Source organism: Phocoena sinus, chromosome 18 (assembly GCF_008692025.1).
Source record: "Phocoena sinus isolate mPhoSin1 chromosome 18, mPhoSin1.pri, whole genome shotgun sequence".
NCBI classification, from domain to species: Eukaryota; Metazoa; Chordata; class Mammalia; order Artiodactyla; family Phocoenidae; genus Phocoena; species Phocoena sinus.
In genome coordinates this window covers 25,338,668-25,358,564 of record NC_045780.1, presented here as the reverse complement: position 1 = coordinate 25,358,564, position 19,897 = coordinate 25,338,668, and the positions used below count along the sequence as shown (strand labels likewise).

Here is a 19,897-nt window from a genome sequence, read left to right as displayed (position 1 = left end):
TGTAAAAATCTCCTGATTAATCTTCCATTTCTCTGCTTACATTGTGTTGCCCTGCTTAGCTTTCCTAAAGCCCAGCTTTCTGATACATTTCCTTCTTTGGCTCCTTCTTGTCTACTAGGCAGACACAACTCAACTCAGTATTCAAGGTACTTCACAATGTGGCCAACTTTCTCAACATTATTTCTGAAAATTATATGAACCTCTATAATGCCACTTATTATACCATATCATAATTATGTGCAAGTCTGTTAACTCTGCTTAAACCTCATCTCAAGGGGTGCCCTTCCTTAACACTCTCCTACCATCTCTGTCTTTCCTGGTCCCAATGTGAAATATGTTATCTTCCTCCCTCAAAACCCCATGTACTTGGAATCTTCTTCACCGCACACCAGTTTGCCTTTTGCTATGGTTATTTGTATTCTTAGTCTGCTCATCTGCCCTCCCTCCCCCCACATACAATGCACACAACACCCTCTCTCACTCACTTTCACTTTTTATTTTATTTTTTATTATTTTTTTACCTTTTTTTGAATTTTATTTATTTATTTTTATACAGCAGGTTCTTATTAGTTATCTATTTCACTTTTTATTTTAAAATTTATTTTATTATTTATTTTCATCGAAGCATAGTTGCTACAATATTATATAAGTTACAGGTATCTCACTTTCACTTTTTAAGATAAAAGAAAAAGATTGCTATAACTTACTTTCTAAAGCAAACAATATGAAACTGAAGTCCTAAGTATGGCTGATCACCAGGGGAATGTTTTTAAATGAAAGATTCCAAAACCTAACCTAAGATATACTGAATCATGGATTATGTATTTTTAAAACAGTCCCCAGGCCATCCATTCTGCAACCAGCCAGGTTTGGAAACTACTATCCCAAGGCACCACAGTTATGCCTAGGATCCCACGCAGATCAATTATATCAGAATCTCTGGGGATGGGGCCTAGACATCTACAAAGCTCTCTAGGTGGTAAGTGGAACCAGGGTTGAGAACCTGGCATAATGCCTTCCATATAAAAGCTACTGTATATATTAGCTGAAGAAAAACTCCTAGGTGTCAGAAATATCTACTAAAAAATTTCACACAGATGGACAAGTTAATTGAGAGACACGGAGGTCACTTCTGCCCTTTCAAACCAGACCACTGAAGATGACACACGTGCCCACAATCGGCGTAAGGCCGATCTTGAATACTTACTTTGAAAATTACTGTGTGAAACATCTGATGCCAAAATGTCAAACGGCAAGTAAAACCCAATGTCTTTTATTAAATCAAATGTGACAGAGTTGACAGTGTTTATGTTATCACTTAGCTGCCAAGAAGTAATGCTTTGTAAATGAGCATTCCTATCTGCAAATGTGTATACTGATGCTGTGCCACAGGCTGGGATTACCACAGATAGAGGCTTAATAAATTATTTATCCTGTCACTTTTACTACTTGCAAGTTAGAATGTGGGTAAGGGAAACAAGAAGGGCAAAAGTGTGAAGGACTAGGACATCTAGGTGAAAAGAATAATTAATGTTTAGTTTTATACAATTAATTTTCCTAACAGGCCGCAAAAATCTTCCAAATTTACCGTAGTATAACTACCTGCAAATAACACAAAAGCACAGTTATTTCTGGGTTCCACTGTCTCTTCCAATTTCTCTCAAAGAAAAAGTTTACCTTTTTAGAGTTTAAAATCATACAACCCTTTGTTTACTTAAGACAATGACATTTATTCATTTTGCTTAAAACTTATCTATTTATATATTTGTATAAATAATAATACAAATGTATATAGTACAAAATTCAAAAAGTACAAAAGGGTATATAGCAAAAAATTAATCTCTCTTCTACTCCTGGTTCCCAGACTGTATCAGAAGCAGTCAGTATTACCAGTTTTTTGCAGTGCCATATATTTTTGATCCCACATAAAGTTATACAAAAATAGGGATTTCCCTGGTGGCGCAGTAGATAAGAAGACTCCACGCTCCCAATGCAGGAGGCCTGGGTTTGATCCCTCGTCAGGGAACTAGATCCCACATGCATGCCGCAACTAAGGAGCCCACCTGCTGCAACTAAGAAGCCCATGTGCCACAACTAAGACCTGGTCCAACCAAATAAAAATTTTTTTTAAATGTAGGAAAAAAAATAGTTATACAATAATAAAAGCATAGGTTTTTAAATTAAAAATCTGAAAAATCTCTTAATTTCCAGAGAATTGTCTTTTATACTAATTTCCTTTAAAGACAATTATGATCAAAAACTGGAGGGAAACAACTGGGAAACAATTTTTAGTTTACACATATCTCCTCTACTTATTTCCAAACTGGCATGTCCAACTTTAGCCATAACCAGTCAGTCTTAAATTGTTGCTATTTACAAATGAGCATGTTTTCCTGTGCTCTAAGATATTTCCATTCTATTAAGAATATTTACTCCATTTTCTGCATAAAATGATGGCTTTCTGTACAGAGGCATTAAGTTATTTCACTCAATAAATCTTACCTGCAGTTTTCTCACACTCTGTTGTTGACACTTCTCTTTCTCAATAATCTGCTGGTAGAGTCTAGCTCTCAACACACGCAAAGCTATTTCTTTATTTTTCATCTGTGATCGTTCTTGTTGGCATTCTACTACAAGTCCTGAAAAATAACAGGGATCAGAGATAAACTGGAGCCTCCACAAATCAAATTAGAATAGAGATGACGTGTCGATTATATCACAATAAAACTGATGAAAAAGATAGAACTGAGGAACATTTTAAAGGGGGAAAGGTTAATCAGGAAAAGGATGAAAAACATTTTAGATTTAGCACACTCCAGACTATTCCTGGGTCATGATGGTAATTGCTTAGATACCTCTTTAGATTCTGATGTCAAATGAGGTATTTCAGATGAGAAGGGTATATTGTACAGTACAGGGAAATACAGCCATAATTTTGTAATAACTTTAAAGGGAATATAATCTGTAAAGGTATTGAATCACTATGTTGTACACCTGAAACTAACATAATATTGTAAAAACCGACTATACTTCAAGTAAAAAAATAACAGAGGGCTTCCCTGGTGGCGCAGTGGCTGAGAGTCCGCCTGCCGATGCAGGGGACGCGGGTTCGTGCCCCGGTCCGGGAAGATCCCACATGCGTGGAGCGGCTAGGCCCATGAGCCATGGCCGCTGGGCCTGCGCGTCCGGAGCCTGTGCTCCGCAACGGGAGAGGCCACAACAGTGAGAGGCCCACGTACTGCAAAAAAAATAATAATAATAATAACAGAAAACAGGAAAAAGACTTTATATATAGAAACCAATAAAAAGAAACTACCCAAACTCTTTAAAAGGAAGAGTTTATAGTGAACGTTTCTCAGTTGTCTTAGTTCTAAATCCAGCTAATCAACATATCTAACTGCACATGTTTTGGTTAGTCGACTTCTGGATTTGGGTGGGTTTGACTCACTGTGTAGCCCAGTTACCAGCCCAAATCTAGCCCCGAAATGGTGACTCCTGAGACTTCAGGCTGTGTTCTTAACTTTGCAGCTACCACTCTGAAGGTCTATATCCAATCCTGCTCCCAGGTACACTAGAGGTGAAAGGTACTTTCCTTTCTGCATCACAAAAAGCAAAAACCCTCTTAGCTTAGGCCAGTTGCACTGATAAGGCAGTAACTATTTTGCTGGAGATTTTTTAAAGTTCTATAAAATTCTACTCTTCAAACTATGTTTTCACCCTGTCTAAATAAGCTACAATCACATCTGCTAATAACTTTAAGCAGGCTTCGCCCTTATTGGTTCAATGTTATTTCTTGACTGCTCTATTGCAGCCATGCATTTGGGCTGGGGCACCAGCTTGCTCACGTCTTCCAAGCACTTGCCTGGAGCTCTCTTAAATCAGGAATCCTTTTTCTCAGCACCCAAAGGAATATGAAAATTTCCATTTCAAGATAACCAGACAGTCATGAGATCTGTTCCAAATTCCTCTTATTAGCTGACCCATACTGACTTTGTCTATATACCTGCACTGCTCTCATCCAGTGGCTCAAGCCAGGCCTTTTCTTACTCACCAGCTCAGTAATTCCTGAGGGAACCACTTCATTATCTATTTTAATACATTTTCTGTAGAGGAGTATTTAATCGTTAAATACTCCCTCAGGAATAGAGGACTGGGGGGAGGGGTAGAGTATGTTGAAACAAGGTGCTGGAGTTGTTAAAAAAAAATTATAAAAGGGCTTTGACAAAAAGGTTTGTGGGTAAGACTTAAGTCCTCTTTAGGTCCAAGAACCACATCTAAGTGGGTAAAAAATTGGCCCAAGGTAGTCTGGCAATATAAGCATCAGTCACTTTTGCAAAGTTAGTAATTTATGGCTGACCAGGGTGTAATGGTTTTTTTTTTCTTTTTGAATAAGACACCATCTATGCTCTCAAGGAGCCTTTATTTTATTTTACTTTTTAAATTCACTTATTTATTTTTTATTTTTGGCTGCATCGGGTCTTAGTTGCGGCACGCGGGCTCTCTAGTTGAGGCACGTGGGCGCTCTATTTGTGGTGCGTGGGCTTAGTTGCCCCCACAGCCTGTGGGATCTTAGTTCCCCAACCAGGGATCGAACCCGAGTCCCTTGCATTGGAAGGCGGATTCTTAACCACTGGACCACCAGGGATGTCCCCAGGGTGGTTTTATAATCCTCTAATGTTTTAAAGTATTTTAGTTCATTTTTTTCAGAAATTTGGTCACCTTTTACTTTGTTTTTAATTTTTAGTTCATCTTAAGCTAATTATTACTGTTTATAATACAGAATACAGGGTTTAGGTAAAACACACTAAGTATTCAACAACTTGTGGATATCTTAAGTAAATTATGGTAAGCTACAAACATTATAACTTCACTTTTGGTGAGAAAGGATATATTTATATATGCATAGAAAAGAATCTGAAAGGATATACACCAAAGATATATACCAACAGTGGTTGTTGGGGATTGTTTTAGATGTTTTCTGTTATTTTGCTCATGTATGTAATTCTAGGTTTTTACAGTTTCTTATGGAATGAAAGTCAATAAAGAACTTTAGGGGCTTCCCTGGTGGCGCAGTGGTTGAGAATCCGCCTGCCAATGCAGGGGACATGGGTTCAAGTCCTGGTCCGGGAAGATCCCACATGCCATGGAGCAACTAAGCCCATGTGCCACAACTACTGAGCCTGCTCTCTAGAGCCTGTGAGACACAACTACTGAAGCCCGCATGCCTATAACCCATGCTCTGCAACAAGAGAAGCCACCGTAATGAGAAGCCCACGCACCACAAAAGAGTAGCCCCAGCTTGACACAACTAAAGAAAGCCTGTGCGCAGCAATGAAGACCCAACACAGCCAAAAATAAATAAATAAATAAATAAATCTATAAAAAAGAACAACAACTTTAGAACACACCCTCTCACCGTCCACAAAAATAAACTCAAAATGGCTTAAAGACTTAAATGTAAGACATGACAGCATAAAACTCCTAGAAGAGATCATAGGCAAAACATTCTGACATAAATCCTACCAATGTTTTCTTAGGTCAGTCTCCCAAGGCAATAGAAATAAAAGCAAAAATAAACAAATGGGACCTAATCAAACTTACAAGCCTCTATACAGCAAAGAAAACCATAAACAAGACAAAAAGACAACCCTCAGAATGGGAGAAAATATTTGTAAATGATGAGACGGACAAGGGCTTAATTTCCAAAATATACAAACAATTCATGCAACTCAGTAACAAAAAAACAAACAACCCAGTCAAAAAATGGGCAGAAGATCTAAACAGACATTTCTCTAAAGAAGACATACAGATGGCCAATAGGCAAATGAAAAGATGCCCATCATTGCTAACTATTAGAGAAATGAAAATCAAAACTACAAAAACGACCTCACACTGGTCAGAATGGCCATCATTAAAAAGTGTCTACAAATAATAAATGTCAGAGAATGTGTGGAAAAAAGGGAATCCTCCTACATTGTTGGTGGGAATGTAAGTTGGTATAGCCATTATGGAAAACAGTATGGAGGTTCCTCAGAAAAGTAAAAATAGAGTTGTCATATGATCCAGCAATCCCATTCCTGGGCATATACCCAGACAAAACTATGAAAAGATCCATGCAACCCTATGTTTATTTGCACTATTTACAATAGCCAAGACATGGAAACAACCTAAATGTCATCAACAGATAAATGGATAAAGATGTGGTGCATGTATACAATGGAATATTACTCAGCCATAAAAAGAGTGAATAATGCCATTTGCAGCAACATGGATGGACCTAGAGATTATCATACTAAGTGAAGTCAGAAAGAGAAAGACAAATACCATATGATATCACTTATATGGGGAATCTAAAATATGACACAGGGCTTCCCTGGTGGTGCAGTGGTTAAGAATCCACCTGCCAATGCAGGGGACACGGGTTCGAGTCCTGGTCCGGGAAGATCCCACATGCCACGGAGCAGCTAAGCCCGTGAACCACAACTACTGAGCCTGCACTCTAGAGCCTGCGCGCCACAACTACTGAATCCCGCATGCCTAGAGCCCATGCCCGCAACAACAGAAGCCACCACAATGAGAAGCCCACGCACTGCAACGAAGAGTAGCCCCCGCTTGCCGCAACTAGAGAAAGCCCGCACACAGCAACCAAGACCCAACGCAGCCAAAAATAAATAAATAAGATAAATAGATTTATATATAAAAAAAGAAAGCCCAGGTGATTTACAAAAAAAAAAAAGACACAAATGAACATATCTACAAACAGAAACAGACTGACAGACATAGAGAACAGACCTGTGGTTGCCAAGTGGGTGGTGGCGTGGGAGGAGGGAAGGATGGCGAGTGTGGGATTAGCAGATGCAAACTAGTATATACAGGATGGGTAAACAACAAGGTCCTACTATATAGTACAGGGAACTATATTCAATATCCTGTGATAAGCCATAATGGAAAAGAATATGAAAAAAGAACGCATATATCTATAAATAAGTCACTTTGCTGTACAGCAGAAATTAACACACTGTAAATCAACTATACTTCAATAACATTTTTTTATAAATTGCACTGAAACAACAAGAACAGGAACACAAACTCCATCTGAAATAAAATGAGATGATGAGTGTAGTCTCCAAACACAATATATAAAGACAAAGTGGATGGATTGCTGTACACCTAAAACATTGTTAATCAGCTATACTTCAATTTAAAATTATTTGTTTAATTAATTAATTAAAGAAAAAAAAAGAAAAAGAGGCTGGAAGAATGGCAAATGACTCAGCAGAGAGGAGGAAGGTGAGGTCGAACACCCTGTCGAGGGAGATGCTGACCAGAACCAAGCCCATCTGCCTGCTGAGGGCCAGACAGGCTCTGGCATTGAGGCACTAACGAGGCACCCCAGAAATCAGGGTTGACAGTTTGGGAACTAGATACAGAAAGTCTATGTAACAACTAGATCTTCAAGTCCCCTCCCTCAATCTGCAGGAAGCAGGAGGTACAGTCTTTAGAGAATTAAATAAGTTCCAGACTTGAGTCTAAATAGGTGCAAAGGAAGGCAAGTGTGAGGCATATAACTGAATAAAAAAGGATTAACTAAAAGTGTGCTTACTGAATGGTGAGACCTTGACCTTACTCTCAGGTGTCCTGGAGGAGGATCCTTCTTAGGAGAAAAACTACCCAAGAGAAAAGATCTACAAATGCTGACATTTGAAGAGCTCTAATAAAAAAGCCGATTAATCACCTGACTGCCCTTCAGTTGAAACTTATTAGTGGATAAGTGGCACCCATGCACTCAGCTTTTAGAACCTCACTCTTAAACAGACACAGCCAAGGAGGTTCCTTTTCCAAACAGAAGAGAATATGAACACCTTGGGGACCTCGGACCCATGACCCCAGTGCCACCTTTAAAGAGTTTGTGCAAGGAACCAGACACAACATAAGACTCTTTCTAAATGCCAAATAGTTTTATAAGATGTGAAGAAAAGTTAAAAGTACAAAAGCAGAAGGACTAGCTTACCTGTGGGGACATGGACAAGTCTGACAGCACTATCTGTTGTATTAACATGCTGCCCTCCTGCTCCTTTGGCTCGAAATGTATCTATTCGTAAATCCTTGGGGTCCACTTTCACATCTACCTAGAACAAAAAGTACAGCATGAGTAAATTCCACACTCAACAAATACTAAATTGATCCCAAATCTTTCAAATAAACTGTACTATTTTGTGTTAAGTCATAGCCATTTGACTAAGAGGTGAAATAACTTTAAACTCCCTATTCCAACAGATGCTATTTTTTAAAAAAAATATTTATTTATTTGGCTGCATCGGGTCTTGGTTGAGGCTTGCAGGCTCTCTAGTTGTGGCACGTGGGCTCCAGAGCGCGCAGGCTCAGTAGTTGCGGCACGTGGGCTTAGTTGTCCCACAGCATGTGGGATCTCAGCTCCCCGACCAGGATTGAACCTGTGTCCCCTGCACTGGAAGGCAGATTTTGAACCACTGGACCACCAGAGAAGTCCCCAACGGATGCTATTTTTAACACTGACTTATGATGCTATGAGATCACTGAGTTATGTAATCTTTCAGAAGTTTCATCATCTATCATCCCACAAAGCTACATTAGATACAAAATATATTTAAAATATATATATACATACATATAAAGTTGATCCTCATTATTCCCTGATTCTGTATTTGCAAATATACCTACTCGCTAGAATTTATTTGTTCCCGCAAGTCAATTATTGCAGCACTTTCACAGTTATTTGCAGACATATGCAGGGCAGCAAAAAATTCAAATTGCTCTACACATGCATGTTCTCAGCTGAGGTCCAACAAGGTGACTCTCTGCTTTCTTGTTTCAGCTCCTATAGAGATGACAGAGGATGAGGACAGGAGGGGCAGGGCAGGGCAGTGCAAGAAGCTCTGGCTCTGGGGCCAGGTGGACAGGGTTTGAATTTCAACTCTGGCACCTGTGAATGACGTGCCTCAAGACAAGTCACTTACCACTTCTGAACATCATTTTCTCTCTTGTATAATAAAGAAAATAGAATCTACCAGGATAGGTTGTTTCTAGGATTTAGGATTATAATCTATGTGAGATATGTATATATACTTTCCCTAGAAAAAATAGTTCAGTATTCACTAAATCAGTATTCACTGTGACTTTGTAGAACATAACTACTGCGAATGAGAATCCACTGTGTGTGTATGTGTGTGCTTGTTAATGGACTGAACGGAGGCACCCCAAAAGATATGTTCTATTCTAACCACCGGAACCTTATTTGGGAAAAGGGTCTTTGCAGACACAATTGAGTTAAGATGAGATCATACTGGATTATTCGGATAGGCCCTAAATCCAATGACAAGTGTCCTTATGAAAGACACCTAGAGAAGAGAGAGGAGGAGACCATGTGAATTTGGAGCCAGAGATTGGAGTTGTACATCTACGAGCCAAGGAACACATGGAGACACCAGAAGCTGGAAAAGACAAGGGAGGATTCTCCCTCAGAACCTCTGGAGGGAGCATGGCCCTGCCAATACCTTGATTTTGGACTTCTGACCTGTAGAACTGAGAATACATTTCTGTGGTTTTAAATTACTAAGCTTGTAGTAATTTGTTATGACAGCCTTAGGAAATTTTCTGATATTTATACACACACACACAAATGCACAGAAATACATATCTATATATGAATATACAGATATATATACAAATGTATACAAAATATGCTGTTTTTGAGGGGAGACCTAACATTTTCTTCTACATTTATCATTTATTTCAATAAATGACAGACAGCAAGTATGACCATTCTCTTTGAAAAGTACACTAATAACAGGGTTGAGGTTAGTTGGTTGTTCTTTTGTTTCCTCTAAAATGAGTACTATATGGTGAAGAAAAAGATTACACAGTGCAAAGATTATACAGGCTTTGTTAAAATGTTGGCCAGCTTAAAATTTCAATAAACACTAAAGAGATGAAGAGTAATTTGCCATTTCTTGTGGTTACAGTATATTAAGTAGTTATACAGCAAATATGTCAATGTTATATGTCATGTTCTCCCAAATGTTATAGAAACTACCTAATAACTTCTGGGGAATTCTGAACATAGAAACAGTGACTTATTAATATACAAAGAATTTAAAATATCAATTAAGAGAATAAGGCCCTGTTTAGGAGAATGAAGCTTCACTAAATGAGTTTAATTTTCAAGAAGATGAAGACAACAAGGGGATAGGTGAGAATGGGGTGGAAGGAATAAGGATGCAAGCAAGACAACTCTATGGTTTTGATTTCTGAACCACATAAATGCTGATAACACCAAAAATAAAAGAGAAAAGAGGAAAGAAAAATTAAATCTTAAAAATTAAATACAACCAGAAACAAATGAATCAAAATATTTACCATAATAATAACATAACCACACAGAAAAACATTATTTCAGATGGTCTTTGAACATATTACTCTGACTGCTTTCTTGGTGGGTTACATTCTAAGGACAGAAATGTTAAACATTACTAAGTAGTTTACTGAAAAATTCTGAAACTATTTTATATATAGTATAATAAAGCAAAAAGTAAACATATTAAAAGTGATTAAGAAAGAAGATTTTAACTCCAAGTGGAAAGATATAAAACAAAATGCAAAAAGGTGCAAGAAAGATACTCCCTGTAAATTTGAATTGGAAGTAATAATAATAGGAACCTTTGATTTAAAATCATATGTATTTCCTAATTATATCCACTGAAGAGTCTTGATGTAATGGAGATATTTTTGTGGTCACCATCTTAACTAAATGCTCAAACCAGTCCTCACTAAGAGTGGGACAATATGATATTCTATGCCTTCTGATAAGTTGCAACATGAATATAACTACACCTGAAAAGTATCCTTGCTCAAAATGTATAACCTGAATAGAACGGAACATTTAAATATAACTTTCAATACAACATAGGACATAAAGGAACAATTTAAAGAATACTATGAGGAAACAATCAGATGAATGCAGATGTGGAACATTCTATAAGGCAAATGGTTTAGACTCTTCAAAAAGTCAATGTCATTAAAAGAAAAAAAGAAGAAAGGTTGGGAGACTGGTTCCAGACTTAAAGAGCTATAACAACCAACTGCAATAAGTGAAATTTGACGGGATCCTGTTTAAAAAAATTGCTGCAAAAATGAATTGTGATATTGTGATTTATAATAATATATATTTGTCTTTGTCCAGTTCTCACCCTAAGCTCCTTTCAACCACACTTGAGTTTATGTTAATGAGGTGATATTTGGAAAGCCTCTAGATAACCACAGGACAGGGGCTGATCCTAGGGGAACCAACCACATGATTAGAGGGTTGGAACTTTCATCTCCACTGCACTCCCAACCTCCAGGGAGCAGAATCCCCAAAGCCCGATGATTTAACCAAACATGTCTATGTATGGAAGCCTCCATAAAAATCCCCAAATCACAGGGTTCAGAGAGCTGCCAGGGCTGATGAACACATGAAGCTGCTGGAAGGGCAGCGAGCCTGGAGAGGGTACAGAAGCTCTGCACCTCTTCCCACATACTTTGTCCTATGCACTTCTTCCATCTGTCTATTCCTGAGTTGTATCTTTTGTAATTAGCCAGTAGTCTAGTAAGTAAGCTGTTTTCCTGAGTTCTGTAAGCCACTTTAGTATTATTTAACCTAAGGAGGGGATCATGGGAACATCCAGATGGATAAGCAGTTGATCAGAAACACAGAAGACAACCAGGCCTTGTGATTGGCCTCTGAAGCAGAAGGGGAGGCTTTCTTGTGGCACTGAGTCTAGCCTGTAGGATCTGACGCCATCTCCAGGTAGATGGGGTCAGAACTGAGTTGAATTGTAGGACGACCACATGCTGTCCACAGAGAACTGAAGAAGTACTTCGTCGGGGGGTAATGAACTCCATACATCTGGAGTGCAGAAGTACTCTGTGAGTATACAGAACACACAGGAGTTTTTCCTAGACAATAAAATTCTGGTTGATCTTCATAGATAATGGTATAGAGTTTAGGTAGGAGGTTACCTCATCTGGTTGAGGGAGGACAATAACCGACATTGTTCCCGTGTGAATACGCTGCATCCTTGACGACAGGCCCACCTCAGGAATTCGCTGAACTCGGTGAATCCCACCTTCATACTTCAAATGCTTATAGACATTGTCACCGGAAATTCGGGCGGCTGCATGATGTAGCCCACCTATGAAGAAATGTTCCAGCAATATTAATGAATTCTACTTTGAAAGGGATCAGGATCTTAGATACCCTTAATGTAAGGCCTGGATGTGAGCATAGAGCCTGACATGAGAACATAAGGTAGGTACAAAACTATATTTTCCCAATGTAAGTGAATTAATATATAAAAGGAAACATACCAAAATATTATTTATGGTTACCTCTGGAGAATAGAATAACAGCATGTTTTTCATTTTACTTTCTATACTTTTCTTGTTGCTAAGTTTTATATAAATGAACAAATTTCACTTTTACAAAAATAGTATTAGAAAAAAAGAATACTGGGGTGTTTTCTACATTGAACTATACCATGCAATCTTAGGCTAATTTGGTGCCATATATAAAAGACTGTTCAGTAACATAGTAATTTGATAATGATGAATAATTCTATAGGTTCTCTCAAGTTCTCAAGAATCGATTGAAATTTAGCTCTTGCTTATCTGTGGAGTGGGAAGATAAGCACAAAAAAATCTTAATGCCTAAGCTAGTTTCTTATTGACTATGTTTTTAAAAAATGTTTTTATTACAAAATAATATACATGGGAAACCACATGAATGAAATGTATAGTTCAAGATCAAGAAAAAGAACTTTGTTGGAGTTCTTTGGCGGTCCAGAGGTTAAGACTCGGCACTTCCACTGCAGGGGGCACAGGTTCGATCCCTGATCAGGGAATTAAGATCCCACATGCCGCACAGCGCAGCCACAAAAAAAAAAAGAAAAGAATTTTGTCAGGCACCCCCAAAGCCCTCTCACATGCCCCTTCCTAGTTACAATCCCCTCCCCTTCTCATGAATAACCATTATCCTTCTATTCCCTTCTTTATTATAATTTTATTACCTAATGTGCTGCCCTAGCTACTACAGTTTAGTCTTTTTTTAAGATTTTTTTTAACATCTTTATTGGGGTATAATTGCTTTACAATGGTGTGTTAGTTTCTTACAGTTTAGTCTTGTCCATTTAAAAAATTTGATATGTCTTTCAAACCTCTCAGTCTGTAAGTTCGTCATCCATCTCTTTTGTTTACTCCAAATATCTGTTGAGGAACTAGGGCTATTGATCGACAGAAATTTCCCACGTTCTGTTCTTTTTTTAAATTATTTTTTTTTAATTTTTAATTTTTTTTTCTGGTCTCTGACTGTAATTAGAAAAATAGAAGGACAATTACAGAAAATAGAAGGGCAATAAAAACATGTGAAATATTACCACAGGGATGCAATCAGCAAAATCCAGATGATCTGGGCTTCCCTGGTGGTGCAGTGGTTGGGAGTCCACCTGCCGATTCAGGGGACACGGGTTCGTGCCCCGGTCCGGGAAGATCCCACATGCCACAGAGCGGCTAGGCCCGTGAGCCATGGCCACTGAGCCTGCGCATCCGGAGCCTGTGCTCCGCAACGGGAGAGGCCACAACAGTAAGAGGCCCGCGTACCGCAAAAAAAAAAAAATCCAGATGATCTATAGGACAAATAATCTAGTTCCCTTAACAAATGAATTGCAAGGAAAAATATTAAAATTGAGGAGGTAGCTGTGGATTACAAGAGATTTAAGAGACATATCAACCAACTGCAACGTAAGGAAGTTACTTAGGTTTCAGTTTGAACAAAAACTATACAAAAAAATTTATGAGCAGGGAAATGTGAACACTCACTGGATATTTGATTATACTAAGGAATTTTTTTGGGGGGTTCTGATAATAGCAAGGTGACTATGTGGTGTTTTTTTTAATAAGTGCTTACCTTTTTTTTTTTTCACACACACACACACTGTATTTTCTTCTTACAAGAGATAAACTGACACCAAGCATTGTAAATGGATGACCACAACAAAATCAACAATGACTGCAATTACCAAACACACTCACACTATGTCATAATATTGACATTCAGTCCAGTAATCCTCCACTGTAACAGCTCCTTTACTTTGCAGTGATAATTGATTTGTATACTTTTTGCCTCTGAGTCCTTGTGGGATATTTTTTTTTATTCAAACAGAAAGTCACAAAAATTATAATCATCCTCATCAGTTCACTCAGTCCCATGTAATTAATTTTTTTTTCCATCTTGATCTTTTGTTAGCACTTTTATGAATTCATCAGTTTTCCATCAGAGTTCTGAAAATGCTTATTCATTCAGTTCAGCAGTATAGTCAGTTACCAGAAACCTGTACTTGTCAGAGTCTTTTCCTTGAATTCCTTGAAGATGAAACCCTTTATAGGAACATTTTGGCAAAAGCATCAGAGTACACCCAGAATTGTCTGTAAATGACAAAAGACTTAAAAATGACCACGGTTAAAGATTTGATGAAAGTTCATAATAATGCAATTGACAAGGAAATTTAGTTATTTCTGAGATATACATTTTAAAGTAATAACTAGAATTATGACTTATAACATTACACCAGAACGTATAAAATTTTTAGAAATTTCATGTAATGTCTGAAACATTTAACATATTTCCATACAAATAACCCAAAGAAAGTTTAGTATTAGTTGTTTTTTTAGTTTTTTTGTTTTTTTTATACTGCAGGTTCTTATTAGTCATCAATTTTATACACATCAGTGTATACATGTCAATCCCAATCGCCCAGTTCATCTCACCACCATCCCCACCTCACCGCGGTTTTCCCCCCTTGGTGTCCATATGTGTGTTCTCTACATCTGTGTCTCAACTTCTGCCCTGCAAACCAGTTCATCTGTATCATTTTTCTAGGTTCCACATACATGCGTTAATATACGATATTTGTTCTTCTCTTTCTGACTTACTTCACTCTGTATGAGTCTCAAGATCCATCCATGTCTCAACAAATGACTCAATTTCGTTCCTTTTTATGGCTGAGTAATATTCCATTGTATGTACCACATCTTCTTTATCCATTCATCTGTTGATGGGCATTTAGGTTACTTCCATGACCTGGCTATTGTAAATAGTGCAGCAATGAACACTGGGGTCCATGTGCCTTTTTGAATTATGGTTTTCTCTGGGTATATGCCCAGTAGTGGGATTGCTGGATCATATGGTAATTCTATTTTTATTTTTTTAAGGAACCTCCATACTGTTCTCCATAGTAGCTGTATCAATTTACATTCCCACCAACAGTGCAAGAGGGTTCCCTTTTCTCCACACCCTCTCCAGCATTTGTTGTTTGTAGATTTTCTGATAAGCCCATTCTAACTGGTGTGAGGTGATATCTCACTGTAGTTTTGATTTGCATTTCTCTAATATTTAGTGATGTTGATCAGCTTTTCATGTGCTTCTTGGCCATCTGTATGTCTTCTTTGGAGAAATGTCTATTTAGGTCTTCTGCCCATTTTTGGATTGGGTTGTTTGTTTCTTTAATATTGAGTTGCATGAGCTGTTTATATATTTTGGAGATTAATCCTTTGTCTGTTGATTCGTTTGCAAATATTTTCTCCCATTCTGAGGGCTTTTTGTCTTGTTTATGGTTTCCTTTTCTGTGCAAAAGCTTTGAAGTTTCATTAGGTCCCATTTGTTTATTTTTGTTTTTATTTCCATTACTCTAGGAGGTGGATCAAAAAAGATCTTGCTGTGATTTATGTCAAAGAGTGTTCTTCCTATGTTTTCCTCTAAGAGTTTTATAGTGTCCGGTCTTACATTTAGGTCTTGAATCCATTTTGAGTTTATTTTTGTGTATGGTGTTAGGGAGTGTTCTAATTTCATTCTTTTACATGTAGGTGTCCAGTTTTCCCAGCACCACTTATCAAAGGGACTGTCTTTTCTCCATTGTATATCCTTGCCTCCTTTGTCATAGATTAGTTGACCATAGGTGCGTGGGTTTATCTCTGGGCTTTCTATCCTGTTCCATTGATCTATGTTTCTGTTTTTGTGCCAGTACCATATTGTCGTGATTACTGTAGCTTTGTAGTATAGTTTGAAGTCAGGGAGTCTGATTCCTCCAGCTCTACTTTGTTCCCTCAAGACTGCTTCAGCTATTCGGGGTTTTTTTGTCTCCATACAAATTTTAAGATGATTTTTTTGTAGTTCCGTAAAAAAATGCCATCGGTCATTTGATATGGATTGCATTGAATGTGTAGATTACTTTGGGTAGTATGGTCATTTTCACAATATTGATTCTTCCAATCCAAGAACATGGTGTATCTCTCCATCTGTTGGTATCATCTTTAATTTCTTTCATCAGTGTCATAGTTTTCTGCATACAGGTCTTTTGGCTCCCTAGGTAGGTTTATTCCTAGGTATTTTATTCTTTTTGTTGCAATGGTAAATGGGAGTGTTTCCATAATTTCTCTTTCAGATTTTTCATCATTAGTGTACAGGAATGCAAGAGATTTCTGTGCATTAAGTTTGTATCCTGCAACTTTCCCAAATTCATTGATTAGCTCTAGTAGTTTTCTAGTGGCATCTTTAGGATTCTCTATGTATAGTATCATGTCATCTGCAAACAGTGACAGTTTTACTTCTGCTTTTCCAATTTGTATTCCTTTTATTTCTTTTTCTTCTCTGATTGCCGTGGCTAGGACTTCCAAAACTATGTTGAATAATAGTGGTGAGAGTGGACATCCCTGTCTCGTTCCTGATCTTAGAGGAAATTCTTTCAGTTTTTCACCATTGAGAATGATGTTTGCTGTGGGTTTGTCATATATGGCCTTTATTATGTTGAGGTAGGTTCCCTCTATGCCCACTTTCTGGAGAGTTTTAATTTTTTTAAACAATTCTTTTTTAAAAATACATTTATTTATTATTTACCTATTTTGTCTGTGCTGGGTCTTAGTTGCAGCACATGGGATCTTCGCTGTGGCATGCATGTGGGATCTAGTTACCTGACCAGGGATTGAACCCAGGCCCCCTGCATTAGGAGCGTGGAGTCTTATCCACTGAACCACCAGGGAAGTCCCCGATGGTCTGGTTTTGCTGACTGCATACTCTTGGAGTGATTCAACCTGTTTTTCTGCCCTCTTTACTGGCTGCAATTGGGCAGCTGGATCCAGAAACTGGATCATCAGCTTGAGGTCCTTGGCCAAACAACAAGAGAGTTCCCACTGTAAGGTCTGGGCTACAGAGAAAAGCAATCACAGAGCTCTTCAAGGATGCCAGGGCTCCCTTCACAAATTTATTTCTCAGAGTTGTGGTGAAATGTATGTCTTCTGTACACACAAAATTAACCACCACATTACTTTAAGTGACCTATCCCTGAATTCAACGTTTGAGCACAGAATAACAAAACATATTTATAAACATTAATCTGTTGGAAGAGATGATGTAATATATTTCATAGACTCCCTTTAACTTGAAAAATATTTCAATTCCTTAGGTACCAGGAATACAGAATAATAGTGTCAGACCTACACTACATATCAAGAGCCATCACCCTCCATTGCTTCCACAATGACTATCTTGTAATTATTTAGTTTCGATTATTTATGTAGTGGTTGAGTATTTCCCCTATCTGTCCCAAGGTCACAAAACTACAAGACTTTAAGTCATTTGATATATGAATTTTTGCATGAAAATGTATTTTTTTCCAATCTTAGCTGTTAGTGCTGTATCTCTGTGATTCTATTTCAATTAAACATTAAATATATATACATATAATTTTTTATAAATTTATTTTTTAATTTATTTTTGGCTGCGTTGGGTCTTTGTTGCTGCGTGCGGGCTTTCTCTAGTTGTGGCAAGTGAGGGTTACTCTTCTCAGTGTGCGGGCTTCTCATTGTGGTGGCTTCTCTTGTTGTGGAACATGGGTTCTAGGCGCACGGGCTTCAGTAGTTGTGGCGCGCGGGCTCAGTAGTTGTAGCTTGCGGGCTCTAGAGCGCAGGCTCAGTAGTTGTGGCACACAGGCTTAGTTGCTCCGTGGCATGTGGGATCTTCCCGGACCAGGCTTGAACCCGTGTCCCCTGCATTGGCAGGTGGATTCTGAACCACTGTGCCATCAGGGAAGCCCATACATATAATTTAATATACATAATTTATAGGGCAGGCATCTTTTCCTCTTTCGCTATCTTATTTATTTTTTGGCTGTGCCATGCAGCATGCAGGATCTTACTTCGCTGACCAGGGATCAAACCCAGGCCCTGGCAGTGAAAGCACCAAGTCCTAACCACTGGACCACCAGGGAATTCCTGAAAATTTTTTCTTTTTTAATAAAAGACCTTTTTTTGTGCTCACTTCAGCAGCACATATACTAAAATTGGAACGCTAAAGAGAAGATTAGCATGGCCCCTGTGCAAGGATGACCCACAAATTTGCGAAGCATTCCATATTTTTTAACTAATAAGGACCTACTGTATAGCACAGGGAGCTCTACTGAATATTCTGTAATGGCCTATATGGGAAAAGAATATGAAAAGGAGTGGATATATGTATAACTGATTCACTTTGCTGTACACCCGAAACTAACACAACATTGTAAATCCACTATACTCCAATAAAATAATAAAATAAAATTTTAAAAAGGTCCTTTTACTTTCTAAAATGTCTTTATTTTATTTTGCTACTGAGTTAATGTATCTAAAAGAAAGATTTCCCAACCATTGTTTGGGCTGCTCTGGGCACCTGAAACGGAATCTCTCTTCCTGTTATTAAGTTCATCTCCCTTTCATTATTGAAAGTTGAATTCAAAATATACGTCTCAGCGATTACATTCTCTCTTTCATATGCTGGTGTTTCTCATTACATTCTTGAAACTCTCTCCTCTCCTGCTTCCAAAATATTATACTGTTCTCATCCCTTTTCCTGCTTCTCTGACCCCTCTTTTTCTTTTGCCAACTAGTTTATCTTTCTAAATATGGCCATTCTCCAACGTTTGGTACCCTGAATACTCCCTCTCTATAAACTCTCCCTCACTTATTCTCTCTCAGTATCAGACATTATCTCTGTGCTAACAGCTATCAAATCGCTCTCCTCAATTCTATTCTCTCACCAAAGCTCTGGCTACACGATTTCAGCATTTACTGGATATTTCTAAAGGAACGCTCACTATAACAACACACACAATAATTCAAAAACAACTTTCACTGTTCTGCCCAAATGGAGACGGCCTTCCAATTTCTATTCCATTCAATGGCATGAATGAATATCACAATCTTCCCAGCTAGAAAGATTAGATCCCTGTGGCTCATCTCCTTTGTATCAGAATAAACTAATGGGATGTAGTATGGTTCTGGATCAGACAGACTTAAATCTAAACCCAGGACTGCCATCACTTATTGTGTGATCTTGGATTAGTTACTTACTCTCTGAGCCTAGATCTTCATCCGTAAAATGGGATTAACAATACCCAGGGTTGTGAAGATCAAACGACACATACTGCACGCAGGACATGGTGGGCAAGCAATAGATCCTCTTGTCAGTTACACATTTTGCTCATTCTTCATCTGAAGTTCTCTCATATGTGTCCCTACTCCCAGTTCTAACTCTTAGTCATACCTGGATTACTCTAATAACCTCTCTGCCATCTGCCTTAAATCTAGCCTCTTCAGTCCATCTTTCACACTGCTGTCAAAATAATCTTCTAAAAACAAACTTATGGTTGCCAAAGGGGAAAGGAGAGTGGGGGGAGGGATAAATTAGGAGGCTGGGATTAACATATACACACTACTATATAGAAAACAGATAACCAACAAGGACCTACTGTATAGCATAGGGAACTATGCTCAATATTCTGTAATAACCTATAAGGGA

At 38.1% G+C, this 19,897-nt stretch overlaps 1 protein-coding gene and 1 non-coding gene across 11 annotated transcripts in view; one reads left to right on the top strand and one right to left on the bottom strand.

Moving 5' to 3' along the window:
* Positions 1-19,897, bottom strand: part of MTRF1 (mitochondrial translation release factor 1) — a 56,414-nt gene that overhangs the window by 5,414 nt on the left and 31,103 nt on the right. For all 10 annotated transcript variants that reach the window (XM_032610960.1, XM_032610955.1, XM_032610953.1 and 7 more), the window contains 3 exons: positions 12,037-12,209; positions 8,012-8,129; positions 2,503-2,639 (listed from right to left, as the gene is read on the bottom strand). In XM_032610960.1, the coding sequence (XP_032466851.1) occupies positions 2,503-2,639; positions 8,012-8,129; positions 12,037-12,209 (428 nt within the window). The remainder of the gene's footprint in view (positions 1-2,502; positions 2,640-8,011; positions 8,130-12,036; positions 12,210-19,897) is intronic.
* Positions 18,375-18,481, top strand: LOC116743365. The gene has a single exon (XR_004346752.1). It is a non-coding gene; the product is annotated as a U6 spliceosomal RNA (small nuclear RNA).